This window comes from Echinops telfairi, unplaced genomic scaffold (genome assembly GCF_000313985.2).
Source record: "Echinops telfairi isolate 266 unplaced genomic scaffold, ASM31398v2 ScPeMD7_5592;HRSCAF=6446, whole genome shotgun sequence".
Taxonomy (NCBI): domain Eukaryota; kingdom Metazoa; phylum Chordata; class Mammalia; order Afrosoricida; family Tenrecidae; genus Echinops; species Echinops telfairi.
The window spans coordinates 15,716,834-15,733,126 of NW_022109491.1; the positions used below are offsets into that span (position 1 = coordinate 15,716,834).

General features: G+C 42.3%; 1 protein-coding gene across 1 annotated transcript in view; it reads right to left on the minus strand.

Annotated features, from left to right (window-relative positions):
• The window catches only part of TOP1 (DNA topoisomerase I), a 97,450-nt gene that overhangs the window by 4,118 nt on the left and 77,039 nt on the right, over positions 1-16,293 (minus strand). Inside the window, exons 14-20 of the mRNA XM_045295501.1 lie at positions 11,205-11,418; positions 10,083-10,268; positions 8,157-8,225; positions 7,480-7,594; positions 6,144-6,271; positions 350-444; positions 3-152 (exon numbers count right to left, since the gene is read on the minus strand). Coding sequence (XP_045151436.1) covers positions 3-152; positions 350-444; positions 6,144-6,271; positions 7,480-7,594; positions 8,157-8,225; positions 10,083-10,268; positions 11,205-11,418 — 957 coding nt within the window. The remainder of the gene's footprint in view (positions 1-2; positions 153-349; positions 445-6,143; positions 6,272-7,479; positions 7,595-8,156; positions 8,226-10,082; positions 10,269-11,204; positions 11,419-16,293) is intronic.

Consider the following 16,293-nt stretch of genomic DNA (forward strand, 5'->3'; position numbering starts at 1 on the left):
ACCAAGCCACAGAGATCCGAGGGTCCAGATAATTGAGTTTGGAGGTTCCCAAGGCAATTTGTTTATTCTCCTCTCTGTCTGTGGCCTGAACTTCCAGCTTCATCAACTGTTCCTCCAGTCTCTGCACAGCCTTTTTCTTGGACTCCACCACCCTGAAGAACAACACCGAGGATCAGACCATGTCTTAGCAAGAGATCACACCACAACCTAATCTCATTTTGGGCAGCCAAGGTACAAAAGCCCCAAACAAGCAATGTTGCAATGCTAGAAAAGCTGAGGACCCAGCTGCTGGCTGGTGTTGTGTTGTCTGCTTTTCTAAACCTCCAACTTCCAAACCCCAGGGACCTACTTCTTGGTCTTCGCATCCTTCATGACCTTGGCATCGGCCTTGGCGCTCTTTAGATCTCTCCGGGCATCTGCTAGCTGGTCCTTCTTGGCATCAATCTGTGTGGGCAAAAACAGTATGAATTAGGAGCACATTGAGCCAAGACGGGAAAGAGAAGGGCTCCACTGCAAAAGCAAAAACCAACAGAAGGTGTCTCCACCAGCCTCTGTAGCTTCCCGAGGCAGACTAGGTATATACTGACTGCTGTTTGTCTGTCTGTTTTTCAGTGAGTCATCAAGAAGCCAAGGTATTACCAAGAAGTGACCTCAAGTTCCTTTAGGTTCTGGGAAAAGACTGGGAACCCGGAACCTAATCTTTCAACCAGGGAACACACTGGCTTTCAACACCTGGAGGGAACTACAGGTAAAAGTCGCTTCTCAGACAGATCCTATGGCTGGTTTTAAGATGCACTCTATGGATACTGCCAGAGACACTTGTCAGGAAGGTAGAGATATGATTCTTCTATCTACTCAGCAAGTTCAGAGACTGCCCAGATTCAGCCAGCACCTCTGGATAAACGTGCTGGCTTTTCAAAGATACCCTCAGTGGCCAGAAAATGACAATTAAAAGAGATTTACCACTTGCCTCACTTTGTCATACTGTGGTGGCTTGTGTGTTGCTGTGATTATGAAAGCTATGTCACTGGTATTTAAAATACCAGCAGGGTCACTCAACATAAACAGGTTATTACCAGAACTTGCAGACGAAGAACAGACTATGAAGAAGTAAACACTGCCACATATTGATAGACCAACGAATAGAAGCAGAACACAAGAGGGGCCCTTCAGGTCAGAAGGCACTCAAAAACTATGATGATGGAAGAGATGACGTCTCAAAGTAGAGTTGACCATAAGACATGAATGGAGCAAAGCCTTTGGGGCCTTCATTTGCTGGTAGTACAGTTTCAAAATGAGAAGAAACAGAAAAATCCACTAATCAATCTACTTGGAGTGTACAAAGTATGAACCTAGAAAATTGGAAGTCATCAAAATCGAAATGGAACACACAAATAACGATATCCTAGGTTGTTACAGAGCTGGAATGGACTGGTATGAGCCATTTTGAGTCACACAGTCATATGGTTACTTTGTATGCTGGGAATGACACAATCCACGGGGATGGCATCTTGAAGCCATTTTCAAAAAAGATGCTTCAGGATCTATTTTGAAGTATAATGCTATCTGTGATAGGATTAAATCTATGCACATACATAGAAATCCAATAAATACAACTATTATTCAAACTTATATACCAACCACAAAAACTGGTGACAAAGAAAATCAAGAATTCGACCGATGTCTTCAGTCTGAAATTGATCAAATACGCAATCAAAAGGGATTGATAACTATTGGTGATTGGAATGCAAAAATTGGAAACAAAAGAGGTAGGAATAATAGTTAGAAAATATGGTAGTGGTGATAGAAACAAAGCTAAAGATGGCATAGAAATTTCCAAGACTGGCGGCTGATTCATAGCAAATACCTTTTTCCAACAACATAAAAGGCAACTCTACATGTGAACTTCTCTACCACATGTGGGAAGAGATAGATGATGGAAGAAGCTCGGTATCAGCAGCTAAAACCAGGCCAGAAGCTGACCGTGGAATAGACCATCAAGTATGCATATGTAAGTTCAAATTAAAGGTGAATACATCCAAAATCAATCGATGTGAGTCAAAATACCACCTTGATTTCATCCCACCTGAATTTGGAGACCATCTCAAGAACAGAGAACTGGTGGACTGAACACCAAACTAATAAAAGAAGACCGGATGAGCTGTGAGAGGCATCAAGGACATACTTCTTGAAGAAAGCCAAAGGTCATTAGGAAGCTAAGAATGAAAATATCGAAGTGGATGTCGGAAGAAGACTCTGACATTTGTTTTTTAATCAGAAAGTAGCTAAGGCAAATGGAAGAAATGATGGCGTTAAAGAGCTGAAAAGGAAATTTCAAAGGGTAGCTGGAGAAGATAAAGTTATGATATGTGCAAAGACCTAGGGTTAGAAAACCATAAAAGAACAAGTCCAGCATATTTTAAACCAGCGGTTTTCAACCTGTGGGTCGAGACCCCTTTGGGGGGTTGAACGACGCTTTCACTGGGGTCACCAGATTCATTAACAGTAGCAAAATTACAGTTATGAAGTAGCAATGAAAATTTTATGGTTGGGGGTGGGGGGGTGTTACCACAACACGAAAAACTATATTAAAGGGTCACGGCATCAGGAATGTTGAGAACCACTGTCTTAAACTGACAGGATTTCAGAAAAAATTCAAGCCTTGAATTGCAACATTTAAAGATTGTATGGGAAATATATGGAATGATGCAGGGAGCATCCAAGCAAGATGGAAATCACTGCATCTGAGCAAGAAGTAATGGGCCTAAAGAAACAAGTCTGCACTGAAAGCCTTAGCCAAAGACAAGGCTCCGGGCATTGAAAGAGCGCCAAGTAAGATGTTTCAGCAAGCTCATGGAGCACCGGGAGCAAGCACTCATCTTTGCCAGGGAATTCGGAAGGCAGCTACTTGGCCAGCTGACTAGAAGAGATCCATATTTGTACCCATTCCAAAAAAAGGTGACCCAACAGAATATGGAAGTTATAGAACAATATCATTAGCATCCCATGGATATAAAATTATGAAGATCATCCAACAATGGTAGTATCAGTACATTGACAAAGAGCTTCCAGAGATTCATGTCAGATTCACAAGAGGATGTACACAAAGGGATACCATTGCTGATGTCAAGTGTATTTTGACTGAAAGCAGAGACGACCATAAAGATGTTTGCATGTGTTTTATTGACTATGCCAAGACTGTGTGCAAAGACCCAAATCCCCGAATGGACTAATAGGTAAGTAGCATCATAATAAACATTAAAAATGAAGTTGTCAAGCATTTTGTCTTGCTTAGATCCACAACGATGCTCATGGAAGCAGCCGTTAAGAGATCAAGCAACAGGACGCATTGGGTGAGTCTGCTGCACGAGTGTTAAAAGCAAGGAGGTTACTTTGAGGACTAAAGTATAACTGACCCAAACCATGGCTGTTTTCAAGGGCTTCATATGCATGTCAAAGTTGGACACTGAATAAAGGCAAGCTGAAAAACAATCGATTTATCTGAATTATGGTAATGGGGAAGAATAATGAAATTACTATGGACTCCCAAATGAACAAACTAATCTGTCTTGAAAGTAACAGCCATAATGCTCTTTATAAACAAGGATGGCAAGACTTCATCTCACATACTTTAGCCATGTTGTCAGGACACACCACTCTGTCCCTGGAGAAGGACATCATAGTTGGTAAAGAAGAGGGGAAGTGAAAAAAGGAAAGGCCTTGGAAAAGATGGATTTACACAGCGGCTGCAACAATGAGCTTAAACATAAGAGTAATTATAAGGATGGTGCAGGAGCAGGCAGTGGTGCCTCTGTTGTGCTTGGCTTGCTGCAAGTTAGAGCCGACTTGATGACACTAAACAAGAGAGACCCCAACCCCAAAATTCACACAGCTCAACTGGTGTGCTCTATATCAAATCAATGCTTGGTTGGCATGCCTCGGCTGTCATCCTGCCTTCAGAGAGGCCTGGGGTGAGAAGCCAATCCCAGCAGTGAGTAGATCACATGTCAGGATGGAGGATTGCAAACATTTTCTCCTCTTGCTTTCTTTTCCCAAGTGAAATCTGGGGTGTCTCCTTCCATAAAGGAAGGTCAGAGTTTCACCCTTTTGTCGCTTGTTACCACTCCTGAAGCCAAAGAAAGGGGAACTAACCGAATATGACAGTTCTACACTGACAGCAGTGGTCGCCCATACCTGGGACCACATGCTACCCTGTGAGGTCAAGGGAACCTCTGCAGAGTAAATCCGTGCCTGATGCACGCACTTTGGGCTGTTCACCGAGCTTAGAATTGTCTGTTATATATACTCACATAGCCAGAGACTGGAACAGAGGGCACCACTGTGAAAGAATCATTAAATATATTTTACTGTGAATGGCTTACTTCCAACAGCTATGCTGTCCAAACGCAAGCTGAGCGAACAGATTCTATACATAAAAGCATCACAGACACCCCAAGACAGATTGTTTGCAGGGCCAGAAATGCAGCAAACCACAGCCCTTTAACCATTTCTGCAAACGCTAAATTGGCAATGCTAAAGTTTCTCAAAAGCATCAAAGACTCCATTGATTCACTTGGCAAACAGTGGCGTGTTTGCTTTGTGGGCACACAAGGGAGGGTTCTGAGGCTTGGAGGGCTCGCCTGGTAGGCAGCCTTGGCTGCAAATCAGTGGCTCCAGAGTGAGACCAACAAGATCAACAAAAAGCAAGGGTCTCAGAATTAGGTAACCACCACCTGAATTTTCATGCGTGTGTGTCTGGTCTGAATGACAACCCGATGAGAGTGAATACAACCAGAGAACCGGCATTTTAGCAGAATGAAGCAAGTGGAGCCAAAAGGATGGGTGTGATGGATGGTTTTTGGCCTTCCAACAATAAGCCAAGGATAAAAGAGGCCTAAGGAGGCATTCTCCACCCACAGTAGACGTGGACACCACCTTCAAGGAAGCAAGGTGGCATCTAGAGCATGAACCATAGGTTGTTTATGTCTTTTGAGCCAGGTGTCCTACTCCTGGGTGTTTTATCTTGAAGATATCGCAAAAGGAAGAAAACACTCTTGGGCCTGAAAACTTATGCCTGGTCCGTGGAACTTATAGATCAGAAAGTGAGGAGTGGGTATATTTGAAATACTGGCGATATAGCTTCCAGCATCGTAGCAAGCCATCACAATGCATCCATTGACAGATGGGTAAGGGTACACAGTCACTGTGTCCGATGCTGTCACAGTGTCACCCATCTCCTTGAGGGTCACAATGTTCTGCTACTAATCATAAGGTGCCACTGGCCAATTCCTTCAGAAGTAGATTGTTAAGATCCTTGTCCCCAGCCTGTGGGAGTCTGGAAGCTCTGCTCACTATGGGTGAGCCTGCTGGTATTTGCAATACTGGTGGCAAAGCTTCTAGCATTACAGCCACACACAGTACAACACATGGACAGATGAGTGGTAGATACAGCCTTTACCAGCACAGAAGTGCTCACCATCAGGTGGCTAAGTGCCCCGTGACACACAAGCCCCAGTACAGAGCAGGAGGGAGGAGAGGAGCACTGGCTAGCCTGCACGCCAGTCTCACTTTAGGCTTTATGTTGTTTCTAGGGCAGCAACTCTGGCACAGAGCCAGTCTGCAGCAGATGTTTGCTGATCAACTGTATGAAAATATGATTTGCCACGGAACATGTCAAAATAAAAATAGATGTGCTAGAACTAGAAGGACACACCCACCCACCCTTCAAAAAAATCCGTTTATTTCATTATCTTTTCAACTTGAAACAATCTAATTTGAGAACCGTTGTATTTGAGGGCCGTGGCAAAGTCTGTGGAGAAGACTCTTTATATCCATTTCCTCATGTGTGAATATAAGGATTGCAATAAGCTATCTTTCAGAGAGTACATCAGTTAACTAACTTTTAAAACCGGAAAAAGACCCATGGAGAACTTCTGGTCATAGACTAAATACAGTCTGAACAAGAGCACCCTGACAGTCACCACCTCAATCAGGAACAGATCCAGTCAGATTTCCCTGTAATCTGCACCAGGCCTTTCTCCCAGGACAGAAGCAGAGATGACGTCCTACTATGTCAGCAGACATCTCTCGTTGGCTAGTGAGCTGCCCACAGAAGCCATTTGCCACTAGCCAGACCCCGGTACCTTAGACTGCAAGTTCATCATGGACTTCTCAAATGTTTTCGGTGGTGCCCTCTGATGGTTACAAAGAATTGCAACAGCTCGGTTGGCACGGTTATAAGAGAGGATCTTTGCTGGGATGTTCTCATCCGCTATTAAACAAACAACAAAAGCCCGATAGTAAGAGAGTCAGTTTGAACACCAAGAGACACAAAACATTTCTCGAGAGCAGTAGTTCTCAACCTCCCCAATGCTGCTACCCTTTAATACAGTTCCTCATGCTGTGGTGACCCCCAACCATAACATTATTTTTGTTGCTACTTCCTGTCACTTTGATACTGTTATCAATTGGGCGACCCCTGTGAAAGGATCGTTTGACCCTCAAAGAGATCAGTCACGACCCACAGGTTGAGAACTACTTCCCTAGAGTGTCACCCCATGATTCTGATGGCCCTGGTCATACCCAGGTGGTTCAATTCAAATATCCTCTGGGGCACAACACCAAAATCCTAAAGTCAACCACCTTAAGCTGTAGAAGCAGGACAGGACATTTCTAAGACCAATCGACAATGGTGGTGGTAGTGTTTAAATGGTAAAAATAAATGTTATCAGAGAAATGTTTTACTATTGTTATTGCCATTCTTTACCCACAACATACCTATCTGTGGCTTACTATTATTTAGCCCACAACTCCCTTTTCAGGAAAAAACTCAGTGCCTCCCGGCAATTACAATTAAGTGTAGGTACTTGCTTTAGTACCTCTGTCTCCCTCTGATTGTTCCAGAACCCCCAAGGGGGTGGCACTCCCCACTTTAGGAAACTGCTTCAAGGCCACTTGGCATATTTACAGAAACAGTCAAACTTAGTGGTGAATGAGCGCCAGGAAAAGTCTGTGGATCTTGGTGATAGGCTCCTATAAGCTAGTCTTTAGAACAGTATTACCTAGCGCATGGAAAAAGACAAACGACAAAGACCACAGGCAAAGGTGTGTGCCTGTATATTTCTAGTAACCATAACAAATTTAATCTTTCAATTTAACAAAATAATGTGGTACTACGTCTTATAAGCTTTACAGTAATGCACACAAAACATAAAACATAGGCACCTTCAGCCCGGGTGGAAAGCCATTGTCAGCACTCCATGGAGTCAATCTATAAGGTGGGGGTGAGGGGAGAGAGGACACACCAAAGCGATGTTTACATAACTCAGGCTTAGGGCTTAACTAGAGTAAGGAGGGAAAGGATTGCCAGTCACCAAACTAAGGAGGAAAAGTGGAACTGATCTAGGTAGAACCCAGCTGAACAGGGGCACTGGACACCACTGGTAAGCTGTAGGCCTTGTCTGGCCAAAGAATACTTACGGGCTGTGAGTTCTTTGAGCTGCTGCTGTAGCGTGATGGAGGCATTGTATGTACGGAACACCTTGGCTGTCAAGCCCTCCATGAGATCCTGAAGATGCTTATTCAGAATGCCAGTCTGGAGGAGACAAAGCACCAGAAAGGTTATCAGGTTAAAGTAAAGGCCACACCACAGCCTGCCATTTCTAACAAGCTCCAGGAGTCCTTTATGCCCGTGTGCTCACAACCAGCAAGGTTTATTCTCTATTGGCAGAAAATCAGAGGCGAGTTTTAAAAAATCCACAATAGTCTTATAACGATATCTCCCTATGAAGTACTCAAATCTTAAGAAAGCAAGTAAAGCAAATGTGCCCTTCACAGATAAGATCTTCCTCGCAAAGACACCAATCAGAGACAGGTCTGGGCTTCTCTAGCAAAGGCTGCTGGACATTGTGCCAAGGGAAGGCTCTCTAGGAGTCAGTAGAGGATAAGAGACAGGCTAACTGCAATGTTGGTGGTTCAAATCCACCAGCTACTCTGAAAGAGAAAAATGAGGCTGCCTGTTCCCATGAATGGCTGTGATGTGTGAAAGGTTGCTGGGGAAGCCCACGTTATCCCAGGCAGGCAAGCTCTCCCTCAGGAGCTTCTGAGGTTCCTGCTGGGACCCCTTCCCCAGCCAGAAAGGCATTTCTTTCACTCACATTGAGCCGGTCAAAAAGATCATCCTCTGGCTGCTTGTTCTCCATGAACAGTTGTAGGTTCTTAAAAACCTGAAAGACATAAGAAAAGCCTTATTATTATTACTTCAAGACAAAAGATGAGGCTATCTACTCCTGTTAAGATTTAAAGTCTCCCCAAATAAAACAATGTTGAGAACAAGGGGGTCGGAGCAGACACCCAAAACCCATCTATAGACAGTGGAACATCCCCTCACAGAAGTATCACAAAGAAGGGATGAGTCAACCAGGGTGAAGTACAGCACCAATGAAACACACAATATTCCTCTGAATCCTTGAGGCTTTCCCTTCACCCCCACTATCATGACCCCAATCCTGCCTTTTACTGCAGGCTAGGCCGGAACATGTACACAGGTACAGATAAGAGCTTAGGACACAAGGAATCCAGGTCAGATAAAGTCCTCAGGAACAGAAATGGGCATAGCAATACCAGGAGGGTAGAGGATGGTGGGGAGAGGAGTGGGGAAGAAACCGAAGGGGAAGAGAGACAGCATTCGGTGTAAGATATGAAATTAATAATAATTTATAGTTTAATAAGGGGTCAGGAGGATAAAAAGAGGAGCTAATACCAATGACTCAAATAGAATGTAAGTATTTAGAAAATAATGGCAACATGTACAAATATGCTTGATACAACTGATGTATGGATTCTTATAAGATCTGTAAGAATCCTCAATAACATGATCTTAAAAAAAAAAAAATTAACCTCTCAGGAACCTGAAAGGGCAGTTCTTCATTGTCCTATGTGGTCCACATGAGTCAAAATTGATTCAGTGACAATGAGATTGGTTTTGGGGGTGAATCTACTTTAATCTTTTGGAAATAACTACAAGCTTACAAGTCTACTTTCCTCAAATATTACACACACACACACACACACACACACACTATCTCGAGTAAAAGTAGGACCCATTCACCTTGAATCCAAATTCATTAACATTGAATCCAAATGTTGTAACATTTCTCCCCCTGCTAATTTGCACAGCATGGATGCTGGGCACGCTTCATTTATGTGCGCATGCATACAATAATTTTTACATATTGTGGCCCTTCCCCTCTATAAAATACTTCAATGTCTATTTCCTGAGGATATACTCCTTTACATAGCCACAGTGCTTAGTCATATATTCATGGTATTGCACACTTTTTACTGTTCCACATATTTCAATTTTGTGAGTGGATCTAATGATATCCTTTCTTGCTTCATTGTAGGTACACTCTAGGTTGAACTATAATAATTTCTGCAGGCAACAAGATATATATAACTGCTGAGTGAGCATCAGACTGAGGATGAGCTGAGGTACAGGCATAGGTCTGTGAGTCTGAGTCAAGACGGGTACTTTGTGTAGTATTAGGCTGGGGCTCGCTGGAGCTGTATCTAAGGGCTCAGGGAACGAGGCACCAAAGGGACATATTTTCATTCAGCCAGGAACTGAGGAGAGACTGAGCAAAGCTGCAAAAGTGACAAATAAATATGCAACATGACCAGGGTATGCCGAGATGTCACCACATCATTAAAACTGCAAATACGCGAGGCTAATTCTAACAAGGAAGGTATATAAGACACCAAACATCTCTCTTCTCTCAGCCATTTTTTCTCTCTTCTCTTTTTAAGCAGCTCATCCACATCATACAATTAAATAATTCAACCATATCAAGAAGAGTTTTACAATGATCACTGGTTAATTCTGGAACATTTTCTTCCTTGTACTCATTGTTATTCATGTAATTATTTTGTTTCTAACTGTGGTAAAAATACACATAACAACACCAGCCATTTTCTAGTGCCCAAATAGGGTCCAAAATGCACCAGAAAACACTCACTGAGTGAGTGAATGATGGCTGAAATGAAAAAAAACAGGTCAGGGACCAAAGTCCACAATGACTTACCCGTTTTTCAACAGGGACCTTGTTATAGTATCGGATTGAGTCCTTCCCAAGGAAGTCAAACTCTACCACATATTCCTGACCATCCAACTCAGGGTGCAGATTGATGTGCTCCACTCGCAGTGAGCAGCAACCCACAGTGTCTGCTGTTTCTCCTTCCTCCTTCTCGTTACCTGCTCTCAGAGCAAGCTGTGCAGGGAGGAAAGAAAAAGGTAAATGAAGAAAGTGGAATCACTGAAGGGTTCTAGGAAAACCACTTCTCTTTCGAACAAAGATATAAGGCAAAAAAATGGATGGTAAATGAAGTGCATCTACTATGGATAATCATAATCCAAAAAGCTAGTCTCAAGTGTGTGTAATTTTGACACATTTCAAATTTTATGCTCCACTAGCAGCAGTGCAAAACAGGGAAAGCTCACCAAATATTTTTCTTTTAAAGCAGTGGTTCTCAACCTTTCTAATGCTTCAACCTTTTAATACAATTCCTCATGTTGTGGTGACCCCCTACCATAAAATTCTTTTTGTTGCTATTTCATAACTGTAATTTTGCTGCTGTTATGAAATGGGCAACCCCTGTGAAAGGGTCCTTTGACCCCCACAGGGGTTGCGACCCACAGGCTGAGAATCCCTGTTTTAAAGAGTACTGGGAAATTGATATCCTCTGGAACACTGCTGTTCACATTGTAGTCATGACTCAGGAGTAGAGCTACAGTTACTTTAATACCTTGTTTCTTTATAGGCTCATGCAAATATACATATATAATAAATAAATGAAATATAAATATATATTATAACACACATATATAACAAATATACTAAATATAGACAAACACAAACATATTAACGTGCTAGTTTGTGGTAGAAATTGGATGTTTTATTGTGGCTCAGTCACACAGGAAACCTCAACAGCATTTCTGACACATCAAGACCCTTCCCAGCAAGCAGTGGCCTTCAGGAGAGCCACAGGTACACTGGGGTAGGAGTCCATTCATGCTCTCACTAGTAAGAGGCCCTGTGGGCTGCCACTGACTCAACGGGACTTAGTACAGTGCCTGGAGCTGACTGAATGCTGCCTACATGTTGAATAGCACCTAGCAGTTGACACCAGGAGGCAGCTGCCCTTACCTTGTCGATGAAGTACAGGGCTACAGCTCTCTGCCGGACCTTCATCTCTTTGGACTTCCAGTCTTCTCTATACTGGTTTCGGATCTTGTCTACACACTTCTTGAGCCGCCGAGCAGTTTCATATTTTTGCCAGTCTTTCTCACCCTGCAAAGACCCAACACCAAAAGCAAGATTGCTTAAAGGGAAGGTAGATAAAACAAACTTTGACCAAGGACTGTCCAAGCATTATGCTCCAGGGAGTGTGCTTGCTACCTATTTCACCGTCAAGTACACTGGCTCCTCTCTAACTGCTGATAAAGCCCGGACTTTCATTCTGTGAAATATCTGTTCCTGGATAAAGCTCGGATGGCATATCCCCAAAATGGACTTTTCCTGTCAGCACAGGGAATAAAACCACTTAAAATACAAAGGGTGTCTCAACATCCCCATCTCCTCATTCACTGCTAGGACTGAATTCCATTAAATTCAAGAGAGCCATTCATAGTCTGATCAAAGAAGCAGAGTTAGAGATTACAACATGGAATTCCAGGAGCAGCCATAATCATTCACCATTTCCTAGTCTCTGCATTTAGAAAGGTTTCTTGATTAGATAAAGAGGTGCACAGTGTTTCTAGGAATACTTAAAACATTTTTTGAAGGTTTAGAAAGTTGTTCTAAAAGGTTTATTAAATGGGGTGCAAAAACCCAATCAGTAGTTAAGGAAGAGATCAGTGCTAAAGAAAGACACTAGCTGTTGTGCTGAATGGAACTACACTCTCAACATGGGGCACGTTAAATTACCAGCCAGGAGCACAGGAAGGAACTGAAGAACACAAGGTGCTCTGCTCTTCATTGGTGCTGGTCTCTTACATGAGCACGCTGCCCTGGAGGTTAAGAACCAGGATCACGTTAACTGGCCTTTGGACCTGGTGGGAAAGGGGAACACACCGCAAGAAGGTCTTCCACTTCTAGACCTAAAGCTCACACAGGTGTGCTATATACTATGGATAGCCAGCACTCACCTCAGATTGCATGTGTATTAGTTGTATGTACTTGTCTAACCATAGAGCAAGCAGTTCATTAACTACCCGATGTGTGTGGGTATTTAACAGGGATTTAATAGTTGGTGCTGCAGAAGACCATGTTATAACACCGGTGAGTTGAAAATTTCTTGTTTCCTTTATGTATATGTTGACATTTAAGATGCAGAATAAAAAAAGGTGATATAAGCTCTCCTCACATCTGTAATAAACCTCCATGATCATGGTTTCTACGTGCAAGTACACAAACAGAAAATCCAGTGTACAGTCTGGATGCTATCTAACCAGGGCACTGGGGTGGGATGGGATGGGGTAGCCAGAAACGCCTTGGGCCAGCCTCTAGCAGGTATGACAACTCTGTTTTCTGTCCCTGAACATATTATCTCCAATCAAGCCCTGCCTGAACCCCAAACCAACTCAGTAGAACAAGGAGGACTGTCCTTACCCCATTTCTTCTTTTCCTCAGTGATCCCTCCACATGATTAAAAAACTAATTTGCATAATTAAATCTGGTGTTCTTTGAGTGACTTTCTTTTATGGTGGGCCCACATTTTTTTTTTCTAAAACACGCTTATTAAGCACTCAGCAGGGCTCATAGAGTGAGGTGAGGATGTGAACTCAGTGGGAGATAAGGAAGTAGGCTAACCTCAGTATCTGCCCACCCACCCAATCTCAGATTTGTGGAGGATGATGACTTCTAGTAATATTCTTACAAGACTCTTTCCTGCTCACTTGCCTGGTGATTCCTATGTGAGTCTTTGTTTAGAATCCCAGAGAAGAGGACCTGAGTAGCATCCTAAACCCCAAACTTAAGTTCCTTTAAATGAAAGACACAACAAACTATATTTCCTTATCAGTATCACATTTACAAGAAGAAACTCAGGTACTTTTATATGCGTTCTTACATATTCTGGAAATAAGTATTTTGTCAGACACACTTTAGATCTCTATTTTCATCAAGTAATTGCTGCTCCTCTGGGACTTTTTAAAACCTCAATTAAGTTATTCCTTTAATTGCAAAAATTTTTAATAAAGATTTGTTATATATATTTTGGTTTGGAAAATTACATTCATTTTATGAATAAAATGTTAATATGAACTTTAAAAACAATTTTATTGGGGGATCTTATATCAATTTTATCAAGCATACTTGTACATATATTGCCATCATCATTTTTCTAAACATTTACTTTCTATTTGAACCCTTGGTATCAGCTCCTTTTTTCCCCTCCCTACCCACCTCGTGACCCCAATAACTTATAAATTATTGTTTTCATGTCTTACACCAACAGGGGGACTGTCTCAATCATTGCAATCAGTTCTGCCTCCCTCCACCCTTCACCTTTTCTCTACCTTTCTGGTATCACTATTCCCAATTCTGTTCCTATGGGGTTTATCTGACCAGGATTCCTTATTTCCTGGGCTTTTATCTCTACCAGTGTACATGCTCTGGTCTAGTCAGAACTGAGAGGCAGGACTGGGGTCATGATAGTGGGGGGTAAGGAAGCCTTAAAGAACTAGAGGAATATTATGTTTCATCGGTGCTATACTGTGCCCAGATTGAATCATCATCCCTTCCTTGTGACCCTTCTGTGAAGGGATGTCCTATTGTTTACAGATGGGTTTGGGGTCTCTGCTCCGACCCCTCTCATTCTCAACAATGTGGTTTTTGTTTGTTTGTTTGTGGTCTTCTGGTGCCTGTTGCCTGACTCCCTCAACACCTCATGATCACACAGGCTGGTGTGCTTCTTCTGTGTGGGCTTGTTGCTTCTCTGCTAGATGGCTGCTTGTTTAACTTCAAGTGTTTTAAGACCCCAGATGCTGTATCTTTTGATAGCTTGGTACCATCAGCTTTCTTCACCACATTTGCTTGAACACCCATTGTCTTCAACGATTGTGTCGGGAGAGTGAGCATCACAGAATGCCAGGTTGTTAGAACAAAGTGTTCCTGCGTTAAGGAAGAGGCCCAAAGTCAGTCCACTTCCTTAATCTATTACCATATAAATGTATATACCTACATCAATACCTCTATTTTTATGAATTAATACATTTATGTAAATGCACAACTATGTTTATACCTTATCCATAGCTTTGCTTCCTAGATCTTTCCTCTTTCTTTTTACCTTCTTCCTGCTCTATCATACTTGCCCTTCTTCCACTTCACCTCTTAGTAATTCCTCTCAGCTAGATTGCTGTTGCTCCAACACCTCCAGGATCTCTACATCCTCCTGTTGTTGCTTTTAATTCCCTAGTTGTTCCCATCTATGGCGTTGTTTGCTCACCACTCCCTTCCCCCACTTATTCCTCCCCCCAATATGAACATTCTTATAGAAGTCCTATTATAGATACAATCAGTAGCTCATCGTGGCTTAAATTTACTTTTTACTCAATGAATTTCAAACACTATTTGTGCTTATTAGCCAATCCTGTATCATCTTTTGTAGAGTATTTGTTCAAGTCTACTGCCTTTTTTTTTTTTTTTTTAACTTTTGTTGTGGCTTGCGTGAAACTTTATAAAGCAAACTGGTTTTTCAGTCAACAGTTTGTACACTTTGTTTTCTAACACCTACTGCAATCTCCACAGTGTGACAGCATTCTTCCCCATTTATCCTTTCCATTCATCCTTCTTCCATATCCCTTCCTGCTGGCCTTGAGCTTTATCCCTGGGGGCAAACAACACACAGGGCTGCCTGTTCTAAGGGTTGCGCAACTCACCTTATAGGTTTGTCTACCAATTAGCTGTAAAGTTGAGCAAGAGATATATTCAATTCCAAATGGGAAGGGCGTTGAAAGGCCATAATCTCAGGTATTTCATTAGTCTCTAATTTTAAATCCATAAGCTGGGTCTTTTAAATTTCGTTCTACCATGTTGCCTGTTCTACCCAAGACCACAGAATTAATGTATTTTAATTATGACACTGGCAAAAAATATTTCAGGTACTCCGGACTGTTAGAAGTACATCCAGAACGCTCCCACGAAGCAAGGTCACTGTGGACATCTTAACAGGAGAGACCAGACCCTGGAAAGGGACATTATGCTTGATAAAAGTAGAGGGTCCGTGAAAAAAGAAAAAAAAAAAAGACCATTGATAAGATGGATTTAAATAGCAGCTGCAACCAGGGTTTCAAACGTAATTGTGAAGAGGGCCCAGGACCAAGCAGTGTTTCATTCTATTGTGCATATAGGGTCGCTATGAGACAGATCTAACTGGACAAAACCTAATAAAAACAATTATTCAGGACCTCCTATTGTGATTCCTTTTAGAGCAGTTAGCTGTGGGAGTTGGGCACCATCTAGTTTGTCAAATCTGCGATTCCATTCTTGGAAACATTTTTCAAACTCATCTGTTTGGATGGCTGACAACAACTCCCTCATTTTTTCTTCGCCTCTTCTATGGTGCCAAATCGCTGTCCTTTATGTCCCTCTTCATTGGCGGAAACAAAAAATGTCGCATGGAGTGAGGTCAGGTGAGTAAAGTGCATGTGGCAAGAGAGGCAGGCTATCATTTACTAAAAATGGGTGCACTGAGATGGCTGCGTGAGCAGGTGCATTGTCTGGATGTAAAATCCAGTCCCATCTGCCACAAATCGGGCCTTTTATTTTTCGGTCACACACTGTTAAGGAATCTTTTAAGACCTCTAAATAGAAAACTTGATTAACAGTCTGACCTGGTCGAAAAACTCCAAATGTACTATCCCCCTCACATCAAAAGAAAAACAAATGAGCACTGTCTTGATCTTTGATTTCACTTGACAAGCTTTTTTTGGGCGATGATGGCATCTTCCACTGGCTTGACTGATGTTTGGTTTCAGGGTCTTAAGAATAGCACCATGTCTATTACCGTAATGACCTTGGGGAAAAAGTCTGGGTGGCTTCAAAACTGTCCTTTCAAAGCATGCTTCCATTTGACACTATTTTTTGCTGGTCATTCAGAACCTAAGGCACAAATTTTGCAGCAACCCTTCCCATTCCCAAATCTTCTGTCAAAGTTCACTGAAGTGAGCTCCAAGATATTCCAGATAGCTTCCCCATCTCTGTCAATGGTCCATCGTCAAGCTTAAGTGATCTT